Source organism: Colletotrichum tamarilloi, assembly GCF_030869305.1.
Source record: "Colletotrichum tamarilloi strain Tom-12 chromosome Unknown Scaffold_134.1, whole genome shotgun sequence".
Lineage (NCBI taxonomy): Eukaryota > Fungi > Ascomycota > Sordariomycetes > Glomerellales > Glomerellaceae > Colletotrichum > Colletotrichum tamarilloi.
In genome coordinates, this window is record NW_026849517.1 from 1 (window position 1) to 13,429 (window position 13,429).

The 13,429-nt window shown below is 52.2% G+C and overlaps 5 protein-coding genes across 5 annotated transcripts; 4 read left to right on the top strand and 1 right to left on the bottom strand.

Moving 5' to 3' along the window:
* Positions 1 to 307: 307 nt before the first annotated feature.
* CTAM01_14766 (FAD binding domain-containing protein) lies at positions 308 to 2,202 on the top strand (the record flags this gene model as incomplete). Its single annotated transcript, XM_060530765.1, has 4 exons — positions 308 to 410; positions 464 to 863; positions 920 to 1,255; positions 1,323 to 2,202. The coding sequence occupies 4 exons, from the start codon at positions 308 to 310 to the stop codon at positions 2,200 to 2,202; spliced, it is 1,719 nt and encodes a 572-aa protein (XP_060374630.1).
* A 369-nt stretch (positions 2,203 to 2,571) lies between these two features.
* On the bottom strand, positions 2,572 to 5,071 carry CTAM01_14767 (uncharacterized protein; the record flags this gene model as incomplete). Its single annotated transcript, XM_060530766.1, has 5 exons — positions 2,572 to 3,353; positions 3,412 to 3,566; positions 3,811 to 4,073; positions 4,296 to 4,662; positions 4,896 to 5,071. 5 exons carry the CDS (start codon positions 5,069 to 5,071, stop codon positions 2,572 to 2,574), a joined length of 1,743 nt encoding a protein of 580 aa, XP_060374631.1.
* A 2,283-nt stretch (positions 5,072 to 7,354) lies between these two features.
* Positions 7,355 to 8,633, top strand: CTAM01_14768 (aldo/keto reductase; the record flags this gene model as incomplete). The annotated part of the gene is made up of 4 exons (XM_060530767.1): positions 7,355 to 7,401; positions 7,549 to 7,828; positions 7,917 to 8,231; positions 8,295 to 8,633. 4 exons carry the CDS (start codon positions 7,355 to 7,357, stop codon positions 8,631 to 8,633), a joined length of 981 nt encoding a protein of 326 aa, XP_060374632.1.
* Positions 8,634 to 9,277: 644 nt separating this feature from the next.
* On the top strand, positions 9,278 to 11,677 carry CTAM01_14769 (glycoside hydrolase family 5 protein; the record flags this gene model as incomplete). The annotated part of the gene is made up of 1 exon (XM_060530768.1): positions 9,278 to 11,677. One exon carries the CDS (start codon positions 9,278 to 9,280, stop codon positions 11,675 to 11,677), a length of 2,400 nt encoding a protein of 799 aa, XP_060374633.1.
* Positions 11,678 to 12,424: 747 nt separating this feature from the next.
* Positions 12,425 to 13,084, top strand: CTAM01_14770 (uncharacterized protein; the record flags this gene model as incomplete). Its single annotated transcript, XM_060530769.1, has 1 exon — positions 12,425 to 13,084. One exon carries the CDS (start codon positions 12,425 to 12,427, stop codon positions 13,082 to 13,084), a length of 660 nt encoding a protein of 219 aa, XP_060374634.1.
* Positions 13,085 to 13,429: the final 345 nt, after the last annotated feature.

Genomic DNA, 13,429 nt, shown 5'->3' on the forward strand with positions numbered 1-13,429 from the left:
TCCTCGAGAGCCTGACGAAGCTGATCTTCGGTATATTGAGGCATTATATATAGAAGAAGACATGTGCAAAAGATGAGCCCATTTGGACGCGAATTGAAAATGTTGTGATAAAAGGAGGTTGGGGGTGGGCATTGGGTTGTGGTGGATTTTCGCGTTTTTGTGGGTGCCAGAAACAGGGGGGTGCCAGGAAGTGGGTATGTTGACTTATAAGACTGTCATCAGGACCACCGACTCCTTCTGGTTCCTTTCTATCTACCATCAACCATCTGAAAATATCCCACAACTTATCTGACTACCTTGATTGGCCATGCATTTCGAGCCAACTGATGTTCTCATTGTCGGCGCTGGCCCGGTCGGCCTGGTGACTGCCCTCGGTCTGGCCCAGCAAGGCATCCCCACAATCATCATTGGTAAGTTGGCGGAAGCTACTTTGATACTGGGCGGATCTGACGCTGAACCAAAGAAAGACGAGAGTTGGAGGTCCAGGAGTCCTTTGGCCGAGCCATTACTCTCTTTCCCCGCACTCTCGAGCTCTTCGAACAGGTTGGCGTCGCCGAAGAAATAGTTCAACAGGGCAACATTGTACGGGGGATTGCCACCTTCCGGGGCGGCAAAAGAGTGTCGGCCGTGGGCCAGCAGTCAATGTTCACTGCCATGACTGGAACCTTCCACGACTATATCATCAACATCCGTCAAAAGTCTTCTCAGGCCATCTTTGCTGCCAAGTATAGGGCCGTTTCAGGAAATGAAGTTCAATATCAGTGGGAACTTGTCGACTACCAAATCGACGACAAGCCCCAAGACGGCTACAATCTCACAGCTAGTCTTCAACATCCTCAACACGGAACACGTTCGGTCAGATGGTATAGCCCCTTCTCATACATGCCCCAATGAGAAGAACTTGACTAATCCTCTAAAGTAAATACCTGGTCGGCGCCGACGGAGTCACGTCTCAAGTCCGACAACTTGCCAAGATTGAAATGATTGGTGACGAAACGGCATACGAATGGGTTCGTTTTGATGGCCGTGTCAAGACCGATATTCCTGAGACCGACCTTGGCTTTGTGACAATCAACAGCGCCGAGTACGGCAGCGCCTTCCTAGCTCGGCTTGATAAGGATGCGTGCCGCCTGGGATACGTCTTCACTCCGACGCTCAAGGCCAAGTATCCCCAAGGTCTCAGCAAAGAACAGGCCATGGAGGAGGTAATCAAGTCCGTCCAACCGTTCAACCTTGAGTTCGAGCGAATCGACTGGTGGACAATTTACAGGCAAGTATAATCCTGAAACCCACGAAAGCCAATTCACTAACAGCAAAAACAGCATCAAGCAAAAGGTCGCCGCGACCATGCGAAAGGATGACTTCGTATTCCTTGCCGGCGACGCTGCTCACACACACTCCTCCGGCTTCGGCCAGGGCATGAACACCGGAATCCACGACGCCATTAACCTCTCATGGAAGCTCGCTGGAGTTCTCAGAGGGTGGTATCAGACGGGAGTGCTCGACACGTACTCCGAGGAGCGCCGTGCCGTCGCGCAAAAGGTCATTGATATCGACAGGACCCTAGCGGCTGTATTGTCTGGCGACGTGCCCGAGACGTGGAACGGATGTAGCGGCAAGCCTGAGCCGAGCAAGGTGCTGGGCGACATATTGACGTCCAACGCCAGCTTCAACATTGGTCTTGGCGTCAGCTATGGGCCCTCGGTCCTGGTCGACAAGGCTACCACTGGTAGTTTGGCCGTCGGACATCGCTGTCCTGACATCCTTCTCAGAGCACCCGGCCCGTCTGTTCCCATCCGCCTGCAGAGCATTATCCATAAGAACACTGGGCAGTGGAACATGCTCATCTTTGCTGGTCGCCCTGGTCAACAGACAGCAAAGGTGGCTGCACTGCGTGAGACTCTCGAGTCTCTCAACGCGGCCAATAAATACGACCAGATGGTTAGCTTCACGACAATTGTCACTGGTACTATTACCAACACGTGGGATGTGTATGATGGGCTCCCTTCTAGTTTGGTGCTCTGTGATGTCGACGGACAGGGACACAATACCTTTGGAATCTCAGCCAAAAGCGGCGGGCTTGTTGTTCTGCGCCCAGACGGCATCTTGGCTGGCATATACCCGATCGAAAATGTGCAGGAGGTGGGACTTTTGTTCAAGGGTTTCTGGTCTGGTAGCACCAAGACACTCCCTCTTGTTTGAAGACATATGTAGCTGGACTTGAATGTCCTAGACGCCGGAATAGATCTGGACCGTGACATAGAACCCTCGTACCACTTGATCCTGGAATCATGATGACCACAACTAAAATGCATCTAATTTCATGACTGGGTCCTCAAAACCTGCATGGTGAACATACAGTGAACTGTCGCCCTTTTCGCTGGAGGCATCGATAACCGCAAGCCAGCAGACTCACCGGCATACCTGATTTTCAAACAGGTGTGGAGCAAAAGGACTACCTAACTACCGGCAACAAGATTATGGTGGGAAATACCACGGAAAGATTTCCCTTGCAAAACCGCGTCAAATAATTCACATTTCATCACTGTTATGCCCAACAACTTTCGAGGTCTATCCTCTATCGCCGCCCGACCTCAAGTTATCGAGGAAGTCAAGCCCGAGGAAATCACCAAACCACGGCTCCATCTGATCGAGCATTTCTCCAAGTTCCTGACCCGTCGAGGTTCCCACCTGGTCCACAAACCCATCCTGGTCACTGCCAGCACGAACACCGCCACAGAGTTGCTTGTCCTGAGAAACCTCGGGGATTAAATCCAACCGAGTTAACGCCCACTCAAAGATGGACAATACCCTCTTCATGACTGGTGAGTCCTGAAGCTGTTCGAGAATGAGCAATCCTTGACGAATGTAGATGAGCGACATGGACTTGGTTGCGTTCGACTCGGTGGCATCCAAGGCGGTCTCTATGTGGAGGGCCAGTGCTATTGGTATATTGGAATTGCTTCCAGGCTCAATCGTTAGTCGTTCATTCTCGATTTTGGGACTCTCTGTGGGGGAGACGCACAACGACATGGGCAGGCTCCTAAGTTCGCCATTTGCAAGTGCTCTGCCGAACAGCGTGTCAAGCTCAAACATAGAGCATCGAAGTCGACCTCGTACCCAGTCGTACCGGGAAACATCAATAGACTTCCAATGAAGCTTGAGAGTCCTGTACAAGATACACTCGAACCTGTAACTGGCTGCGGTTAGGGCCGTGATGTAGGGGCCATCGGTGAGGTGGTGGTCTGCGTAGATTGCTCCTCGAAGCTGACTTCTCCAATTATGAAACTCGTGAGCCATGGTTTCAGCGTTGAACTGATCTGGGTCGGATATTCCAACAAGCCATTTCCTTCCTGTCACCATTTGGTAAGTGTCAAGAGCTGTACCATATGTTGACCAATTGCAACCTACCTAGCACAGACAATTTGCAGTAATCAATGAAGTGAAGCTCTTGTTCACGAGTTACCGTGGAAGGGAACAGGGTGTTTATGTTGTCACTCTGAACTTCCCAATCTTCCGCCGTTGGCAACGCTGGCAGCTTCTTCTTGTCGCTGACCAGAGGCATACTTTGCATGCCAAGGAATGACAGTAGCACGTCTCGACACTAGAACGATGGGCCAATTCGAATGGCACGTGAGTCAAGTGGCTCCAATCTCCTGGGCCCAGGTGATTAACTCACGTAGATCACCCACCAAATTCTCCTATATAGCCCGCGAAGCTGAGTGTCCGCAATCCGTAGTTGATCACTGCGAATTGTAATGTTGAGAAGATTGAACTCCGGGTTGAGTTTGGAATTTGAGGTGTGCTCACAGCTTCTGGAGTTCCAATTTCGTGGCAAGCCGGACGGCATTGAAGAACCAGTACTGAACATCTCGGTCGATGGGGTAGAAGAAGGCAGTTGTGCCTAGGATGAGGGATCCCTGAAGCAGGCATAGTTGACTCTTCTCGCATTGAAAGTCGTGTAGTAGCAATGCCTTGTTGAAAAATGCTGTCTGCGCCTCTGTGACGTTTGAGTATCCACACGAGGTGAGGAGCTCAGTCGGCACGTAGAGAGTAGCACTTGTTAGGACTGTCTGTATGAGGAACGGCGAATAAGATCCTGACTCGTAACATTGCAGGAAGTGGTTTGGATCCAATACTGGCGAATATGGATGAACAAAGCGAAAATAGGCAGTCAGAAACACCATTCTCACATCTTCTTGTCAGCCTTTTTTAGGTTCATCATGGGAGTTACCTTTTGAATGGACGGCTTACAAGGCATCCCGGTGCGGCAACACAAATGCGCCCTTCTTTACAAGAAACTCTAGATCCACCGGATCCAAACCAGACATGCCGACCTGTGTGTTTTCTGGGTAGAGAGGAGTGTTATCGGTGGAGCTGTTGGCAGTAGACCCGAGCCCGGGACTTTCACCCGTCTCACTGCCATTCATCGCCGTCTTCAATATACTAAGATAATGACTCCTTCCGTTGTATTCTGCTTGGGCCTGCGGGAGTGCATAGACGTCTCGTATATTTTCGGGCGCGCGGCCTGAACCTATCGAGCTCGTCTTCCCAAATTCACCAAGACAATGGGAACCGTGGGTGCGTCGGATGGAAGACGGCGGCACGATTGGATTGGAAGAGGTTGAAGAGTCCACTAAAGCATGGTTCGACGAGAATTCTCTGGGCGTAGACTCAGTGTTCTGCTCCAGTCAGTCATCACTGCTATATCTCTACAGCTTTATATGCCATGGGCCGAACTTGGGCTGCCCGGATGGACCGATGGTAAAAACATGGCGTTCTCACATTCTGGGTGCCGTGGCAGTCTTGGATCAAATCGTCTGTTCTTCTCTTCCTTTGGCGCCATCGTCAGAGGACCGAGAATGTTGTCCGAGGTTTCCCATGCTTTCGCCTACCTCTTTCGTATCTGGCGAGAGACCAACTTGCAACTCTCGGAGCATCCCTTGCTGACACATCGGCCGCAGGGTATCCCGACAATAGGCGCATCGCACTTGACCTTGCGCGAGTGACACTCAGTGCACGCTTTGCTGAGTCTCGCCACACCTACTCCAACGTCGGCGGCGGTCGCCATGTAAGCCGGTATACAATTCCGCTCTGGGAAACGTCTAGCTACCGGGGCCGTATTCTTGTCGGCTTTTCGGCGAGACGCATAGGATGAAGGGAAAAAAAGCCAAGTAATGGTTCCCATAGTGTGAAGAGATAGGCTAAATGAAAGGAGATCATTGATAGTTTCGGCGCCGAACAGGGACCCATAATTCGATATCACGGCATTTCGGCATTTACAAAGTTTCCGGAATAACCCAGTGTTACGACCTACCATGAACGGCCAAGCCCAGGAGCGGCTACCGCGCCATGTCCAAGGTATTCAAAACCTCGTGTTCATTTGATCTTTCAACGCATATGCTGAGCTTCGTCGTTCATCACTATGACTGAGAAGATGCGAAGTAAGCTGTGAACACCTTTCGCGTCTGAAGGCACCAGTCGGCAGCCACGGTCGCTTGAGGCAATCTAAATTTATGGTTCTCCACAGTGGACCGTGGCGGGCCGCATCCTGTCAGGCCCTTGAGAGCTCCCCCCTGATGATCCCCTCGGGACTCGGGCGGCGCTACAGAACGCGCGCTTCTCGACCGTAAGCGAGCAGCGTGAGATGTCTCACTGGGAGGCTGATTGGGTGATTGGCTTGTGAAGGATGCAGGAACCGGCGCCTGTGTCCATCTTACCCGGTCGGGAACTTGGCTTTGGATGTGAGATTCTTTTTCCGACGTCGATGACAGCTTGCATGGATATGATTGATGTGGGGGTTGAGGCAGGAGAAGCATTGCTGGATCCGAGGTAGTGATGTTCATCGCCGACTCTCATGAATACACTTATATTTCTCCTATTACCTCGTCGCTTGATCTCAATGACTCAGATGCTGCGTCCTCTGTCAAACACAATTCCGATCTTCTCACTCCTCATGGCCTGTGATAAAGCCTCAGACTCAACTTGAGGCACTCAGAAGTGAGATTCAGCAGCCCAATCCCAATGTTCAAGTCACAGCGCCTTTAGCGAAGAGCTTACCTGCCAGGATTCACGTCAAGAGCAGCCGCTGCCAGTTCTCTTCACTCTAGCCATGTTCGTCGTCAATCGACCTCTCATTAATGACATCTCCTGGGCGCATCAGCGATTCTCCAGAAGCATGGTGTTCAGTCAAGAGTAGGCATAAATACCTGACGTTTGTTACACAAACAAGGAGAGTGAGCAGTTGATTTTAGTTGATTTTGTGGGACCTGATTCTGTACACTAGTCGCGTAATGCACTGCGCATTCTCAGTTTGCCATACCTCAAAGGGCGAAATCTCATTTGATCGCATCGGATTAAGGTTGTGTGGAACATGAAGAACGTTTGAGTGGAACACGCTTTCGGGGCTTGGTGTAAAGATGTGCCGAGAGAAAGTCTAGTGGCAATTGCGGCATTTCCATGAGCTACACTGATCGTCATCCGCGCCGTCTGTCCCGTCACTGCACGACATTCTGTCGATGCTTGACATGATCAAGACGACATGAGTGAGAGATAAGACGTGACCAAAAGTCATGATGACGGATTCGATTTCATCTCATAGAGGGAGATCATAGAGTGAGATGGTACAACGCAAGTCTCAGTGTCCAAGATGCCATAAATCTCATGGAGGATATCTCATATGAACCGGAAGGCCTCAAGCTAAGGTACTCTAAGAGACGTGTGAAGACGTTACTATGTGTCGGGACGGGTCAGCGTTTAGTGCTTACCCGGTGCCCGGCCCAGACGGTCGCAGACGGGCCCAAACGGACTCACGTCTCAGTTCCAAGCAAGCCTATCCATACGCCATAAGAAGAGCCCCTCCGTGATGGCCGACTTCGGGCTTCCGCAGCCGAGAGAGACAGAAGACGGGAGATTTAGGTGGAAGCGCGGGGTCCCCCAGTCTCACCATCGCCCACGGTCCACACCTACGACCGCAACCCCGCCACGGCCAACCCACTCAGGCAATCCTAACAGTTGGCGACGGTGGCAGCGTCACGACCGTGTCCTGGGGCAACCCGCGTTTACTCCTCCATCTCTACCATCCTCCATCGACAATTGGTACTCGAGGGCTGTTAAGCGGGTCCGACGGTGGGCGTCACGGAGAGAAAGTACGAGGTACCCCATTCCATCAGGGTGCGCAGCTCATCCTGACAAACGATGATGCAATTGCGTGTTGGAACCCCTCACTTGTTTAAAAAGAGGCCACCTCGAAGCTCTCCCCAGCAATTTTTCCTTCTGTTGGTGATTCTTACGATAACTTATACTCTCCCTCTTCTTTTCTTCTGAATCAATCCTCATACAAATCCAGCAAAAAATGTCTTTCGGAAGCAAGGCTAAGCTCAACACCGGCGCCGAGATCCCGTACGTCTAAATAATTACCCCTCCATCCATTCCCCTGCCGATCGCGATACCCCGCTCTCGCGCTCGCGTTCTGCCTCTCTTTTCCCCCTCCCAATCTACAAAACGAAAGAGAACACGCAAAGTGAATTGACTCTTTGGCCATTATAGCACTCTGGGATACGGCACTTGGCAGTCCGCCCCCGGCGAAGTCTCCGTCGGTGTCTACGAGGCCCTCAAGGCCGGCTACCGCCACCTCGATCTCGCCAAGATCTACCAGAACCAGCCCGAGGTCGCCCAGGGTATCAAGAAGGCCCTCGCCGAGATCCCCGGCCTCAAGCGTGAGGACATCTGGATCACCTCCAAGCTGTGGAACAACAACCACAAGCCCGAGAACGTCGAGGCCGCTCTTGACGAGACCCTGAAGGAGCTTGAGCTCGACTACCTTGACGTATGTCTTCCTACAATACCCCTCCTTGCGTACTAGGTTGGGTGGGCATCAATGGGCGAGCAATACCCGGCTAACTCCTCACTCACAGCTCTACCTCATCCACTGGCCCGTTGCCTTCAAGAAGGATGGCGACAAGCTCTTCCCCCTCGCCGCCGAGGGTGAGGTTGACCTCGACCAGAGCGTCTCCCTGGTCGACACCTGGAAGGCCCTGATCGACCTCCCCAAGTCCAAGGTCAAGAACATCGGTGTTTCCAACTTCACCGTCGAGGACCTTCAGACCGTCATCGATGCCACCGGTGTCACCCCCGCCGTCAACCAGATCGAACGCCACCCCCTCCTCCAGCAGAACGACACCCTGATCAAGTACGCCAAGGAAAAGAACATTCACATCACCGCCTACTCTGTATGTTCACCCCAAACACTACCCTCCTACTTTTCTCAATGACGCAATGACTAACAAGCACAGGCCTTTGGCAACAACGGCTTCGGTCTTCCCCTCTTGATCGAGAACGACGTCGTCAAGAAGATCGCCACCAAGCTCAACGCCACCCCTGCCCAGGTCGTCCTCGCCTGGTCCCAGAACGGCGGCCACTCCGTCATCCCCAAGTCCGTCACCCCCAGCCGCATCCAGTCCAACTTCCAGGAGGTCAAGATCTCGGACGAGGACGTTGCCGCCATCAACGAGATCGGCAAGGAGCCCCGCCGCTACAACATTCCCTTCACCTACAAGCCCCGCTGGAACATCAACATCTGGGACGAGAAGGAGGAGAAGGAGGCCTCCAACAAGGTCGTTCGCAAGCTTTAAGTTTGTGTGCTGTTGATAAAGGAAAGAAAAAACTACCGCGTTCCTAGTTTATGATACCATGCGGACCTTATAGAAAAAGCCGTAGACGGCCATAGATGGACGACTCTATGAATAATGAAAACAAACAAGAACACTGCCAGTTCCATATCTCGTTGTGACGTTGCTGTAAAATCGGTGATGATGTTCAAGCCTACCGAGACGATTAAACACTGATATGTCGAGCTTTGGTGAACGGCGGTTAGGCTCTGAAAATAGCTCAAGGACCTTGAGCAGTTGACGGGGCACAAGCCTTGGCACAGCATCCACCTCCGGGACCCGACTTTTCCGGTATGGTGTTCATTGATGGTGATCTCTCTCAAACCAAACCTGAAATTGGTTCAGCTTTCTCGATCCCTTTAAAATATTGTATCAGTATCTTCAAGGTATTTCAAGATCTCTATTGACCCTGTTTTGAGGAGTTGTCAATATGTCATGTTGGTGACAACAACTGACTTGGCCTTTGAGGAGCAACCGCTGACTAAGCAGACTATCTGTCATGACGACCTGTCGGTCCGCGTAACGTCCGGAGCACATCCCCGGCCAATCAAGCTAAAAAGCTCACCTTACACTTTGATAACCAACGACCATTCCACCGCCCCTTCACCATGGCGGCCAAATATGCTGCACAGGACCTCTCGGACGCGGCACTAGGAGGTCCAATTGGCCTTAAGGATGGCTACTTTGTCGACAACTACGGTCGCACCCTCACGCTGCATGGCCTCAACATCTCTGGGGCGAGCAAGCTGCCTACGACGCCCAATGGCCTGTCTCATCTCACCGACGGCTTCTTCGAGCACCGAACGGTGACCTTCATCGGCCGGCCATTCCCCCTTGAAGATGCGCCGTTGCACTTCAGACGATTGCAGGCTTGGGGCTTGCCGCTTATTCGTCTGCTGGTAACGTGGGAGTCGATTGGACACTCTGGGCCGGACCCGGAGACGGATGTGGATTTGGAGTATATCGACTACCTACGCCAACTCATCGAAATCATGCCGAAGTACGGCGTCAAGTGCTTCATTTGCGCCCATCAGGATGTGTGGAGTCGGTTCAGCGGCGGCAGCGGTGCACCCGGTTGGACGTTTGAAGTTGCTGGGCTCGATGTCGAGGCATTCACTGAGACCGGTGCCGCATATGTGCATGGGCAGGATGAAATGAGGAGAGCTACTGCGCCTGTGAATGAGAAGGAACCGAGCGGGCCGTTTGTGTGGCCGTCTGGTTACCAGAAAATTGCGGCGTCGACGATGGCGACGTTGTTTTGGGCGGGCGATGCTCTGGCGCCGAAGCTGCAATGCAAGCGGTCGAAAGATGGCAGGGATGAGACTGTTTCGGCTCAAGAGTTTCTCCAGGGTGCCTTTATCGAAGCCTTTGGGCGGCTCGCGGATGAAGTGGCTGGCCTTGAGGCATGCGTTGGCTTTGAGCCCTTGAATGAGCCGCATCGAGGTCTTGTCAACCTTCATGGATTCGACGGTTGGAACTACGATACCGACTTACATATCGGATATTACCCTTCTCTAACACAAGCACTCGCACTTGCCAGTGGCTACGCTCAAGAAGTCAATTACTACGTCAAGTCCTGGCCGTTCCCTACCCGCATTTCGCACAAAACCGTCGTCGATCCGAAGGGAAGATCTGCCTGGTTGGCTGCTAAGCCAACTGCATCGAAACCACAAAACTATGGTCTCGGCGAGTGTGTATGGCGCGCTCATGGCGTTTGGGAATGGGATGAGGCGAAAAAGGGCCCAAAGGTCTTGCAGCAAGACTACTTCGAGGTGGACCATCGGCCAGGCCGTGAAGGCAAGCCGCTAGAATGGTACCGCGACTTTTACGGTCCCTTCCTCAAGCGCTTCTCGGAACGCGTCTCACGGAAATCTTCCCGCCAATTCTGCTTCTTTGAGCCGATACCGAACGAGTTTGTGCCTCCTTGGGTTAGCCAGGGCGGCAAGGTGGACGAAGCCGGACAAAAGCAAACATATGCAACCAAGACAATCATCGACACCCCGAGGCCAGAGAACCTCGTTTTTGCCCCTCATTTCTACGACCTCAACGTACTATTCAGCAAGCATCACTCCTGGATGAGCGTCAACGTACAAGGCCTCTCCAGGGGCATGTTCATACTGAAGGCACTCTACTTCGGCGCCAGGGCCCTCCGCCAAAACTACCGCACGCAACTCGCAAACATCCTCAAGTACGGGCAAAAGTCGCTGGGGACCCACGTGCCCGCCCTCATCGGCGAGGTTGGCATACCTTACGACATCAACGGCGGCGAAGCCTTCAAGACGGGTAATTACGATAAGCTGCGGGAGCTGATGCACGCGCTCGTCTCCGCCATGGAGGACAACAACCTTGCGTTTACGCTGTGGAATTATAACCCTGATAATCGGGTGGAGTACGGCGATGGGTGGAACAAGGAGGATTTCTCTGTCGTTAACGGCGACACTGAAGCGAAGCCCGGCCACATTTTGCCAGATTATGCGAACGAGGCGCACGAAGATGATGAGCTGTACCGCGGCGGGAGGGTGTTGGACGTGATTATTCGTCCTTACGCCGTCAAGATTGCAGGCCGCCACGCTCGCTCGGATTGGGACCCACGGACCCTCCACTACGAGTTCGAGTGGACTTCAGAGACCGAGAGTGACGCCAAGAACAGCAAAAGTCAACCCGAAAAGTCCCGGACGACGGAGATATTTGTGCCAGAGTACCACTACGCACAACGCAACATCGACATCAAGGTCAGCGATGGAGAGTGGTCGTACGATCCTGATCTGGCGACACTGTACGTGAAGCATGATGGAAGCAAGAGCACGCATCGATTGACAATCGATATTACGAATATTCCAAGGCATCTGATGGAGACTGTTGAGAAAAGGCGGCGGGCGTTCCCGCCTAGTTTCCCACTGAGTCTCATCTCGCCGAGCACGGAGCTTGCGATTGAAGAGTTGATGATGCCAATGTTGTTGCCTGGGCTTCTTGTCATTTTGCTGGCTGTTGTGACGATGTTTGTCTAGAGGTGAAGGGTTCATTCGCAGCAGAAAGGTAGTTGCGGTAGACTTTCAAGTTGATGGAGGTAGATATTGGGTGCTTAGATGAGCTTCGTAAGAGACATAAGGTCAGAGGCTTGAGTATGGCTCATGTCTCTTTGACTTCGAGAATGGAAATACGCTGCCCACGTCGAAAGCTGACAAGTGAATCGTGTCAGAACTCATTTGTTGCCATTTTCACCCGTATGGTCATGAAGTGCCTAGCATCATCAATTCCCCGCCTCAATTCTGGTCTGAAATTGACGTCTCAGACGTGAGTTCAACATATAGGAAGATAGAGTGGATGATGAACATTAGATATCAGAACCAAGAGGCATCAGAAGTTCATATGCATGGGGCCACTTTTATCCGTCTTTGGGTCAAGTCTATTGGTCTAGCTTTTGCCCCTCCCCCTCTTTTGGCCATGCTTCTGTCAACCTCTGTTGAGCTCATAGCCAGATTCCATGTGATCAACAGGCAACCTACCCCGACCGACTTAGACGTTGATAATAGCAACGGCTTTTTATTACATCTCATACCTTTGTAAGCTCACCCGCGAGATTACTGTCTATCTACGAGAAAGTAGTATGCTGATCAGGCTATTAGAGAACATTTCGACCTATCTACCCAGCAACATCCGTAGTACTAGAGGATATCCTCTTGTGTGACTGAAAACACTCGTCTCCTATCTTGTTCCCAACAGCTGTCGTGAAACGACCCAACACCACCACAACGATGATGGGCTACGACGATGACGACGGCATGGGAAGCCGCCTCTTCGAACACCGCGCAAGTGACACCCACAGAATGGTCCCCAAATCAGACCTCGTCATCTACAACCCCTCGACCCAGCTCCTCGGCATGCAAATGTACTCCTGGGCCACCAAACGTCCCGTCCCCGAACGCGGCAGCATGGTCGTCTACATTGACGGCGCCTGCCGCAACAACGGGCTCCCCGATGCACAAGCCTCGTGGGGCGTCTACTTTGGTCCCGGGTCGCGATATAACGCGTGCGGGTTGTTGGCGAGGGACCTCCCGCAGACGAGCTCAAGGGCTGAGATTGAGGCGCTGGTGCAGGCTGTGAGGATTATTTGCGAGATTACGGGGAGGGATTATTCGTTGAATCGGATTACGATTGCGACGGACTCAGAGTATCTTGCGAGTGCGATGGCGCTTTGGATTGGGGACTGGATCGAGAATGAAGGGTTGAATGCGAGAGGGAAGAGGGTTGCGCATTTTGAGGTGTTGAGGGAGTTGCATGAGCGGTTGGATGAGATGACGTATGGAGATGATGGTGGGAGGGACATCTTATTTTGGGCTATCCCAAGAGAGGAAAACACTGAGGCTGATGCGTTGGCTAATCAGGCGTTTTCAATAGGTCGTAGGACGTTTTGATGTTGATAGGAGCAGGAATCTTTTCCGACTTCTGTAAAGATGTTCTTAGTCTTGTATTGGGCTTCTGAAACTTTGGGGGACGGGAGCTACCATGATTAATTAGATGGGTCCGTATACTCGCTGAAATAGTGTTAGTTCACACGGTACAGGTGATGATCTGAGCAGGCTAGTTGGCGAGACATCACATCGTTTCCATTCTAACTACTATCTTGTCTGGCTGCTTGTAAAATTGTGAATGACCTTCGAGCCGTTTTACAGGACTAGGGTAAAAGGTAACCACCAATGAACAACAGCAATCCGGAGGAGTCCAACTCTGCTTACGTCACGTGATTGGAAGCTATAAGT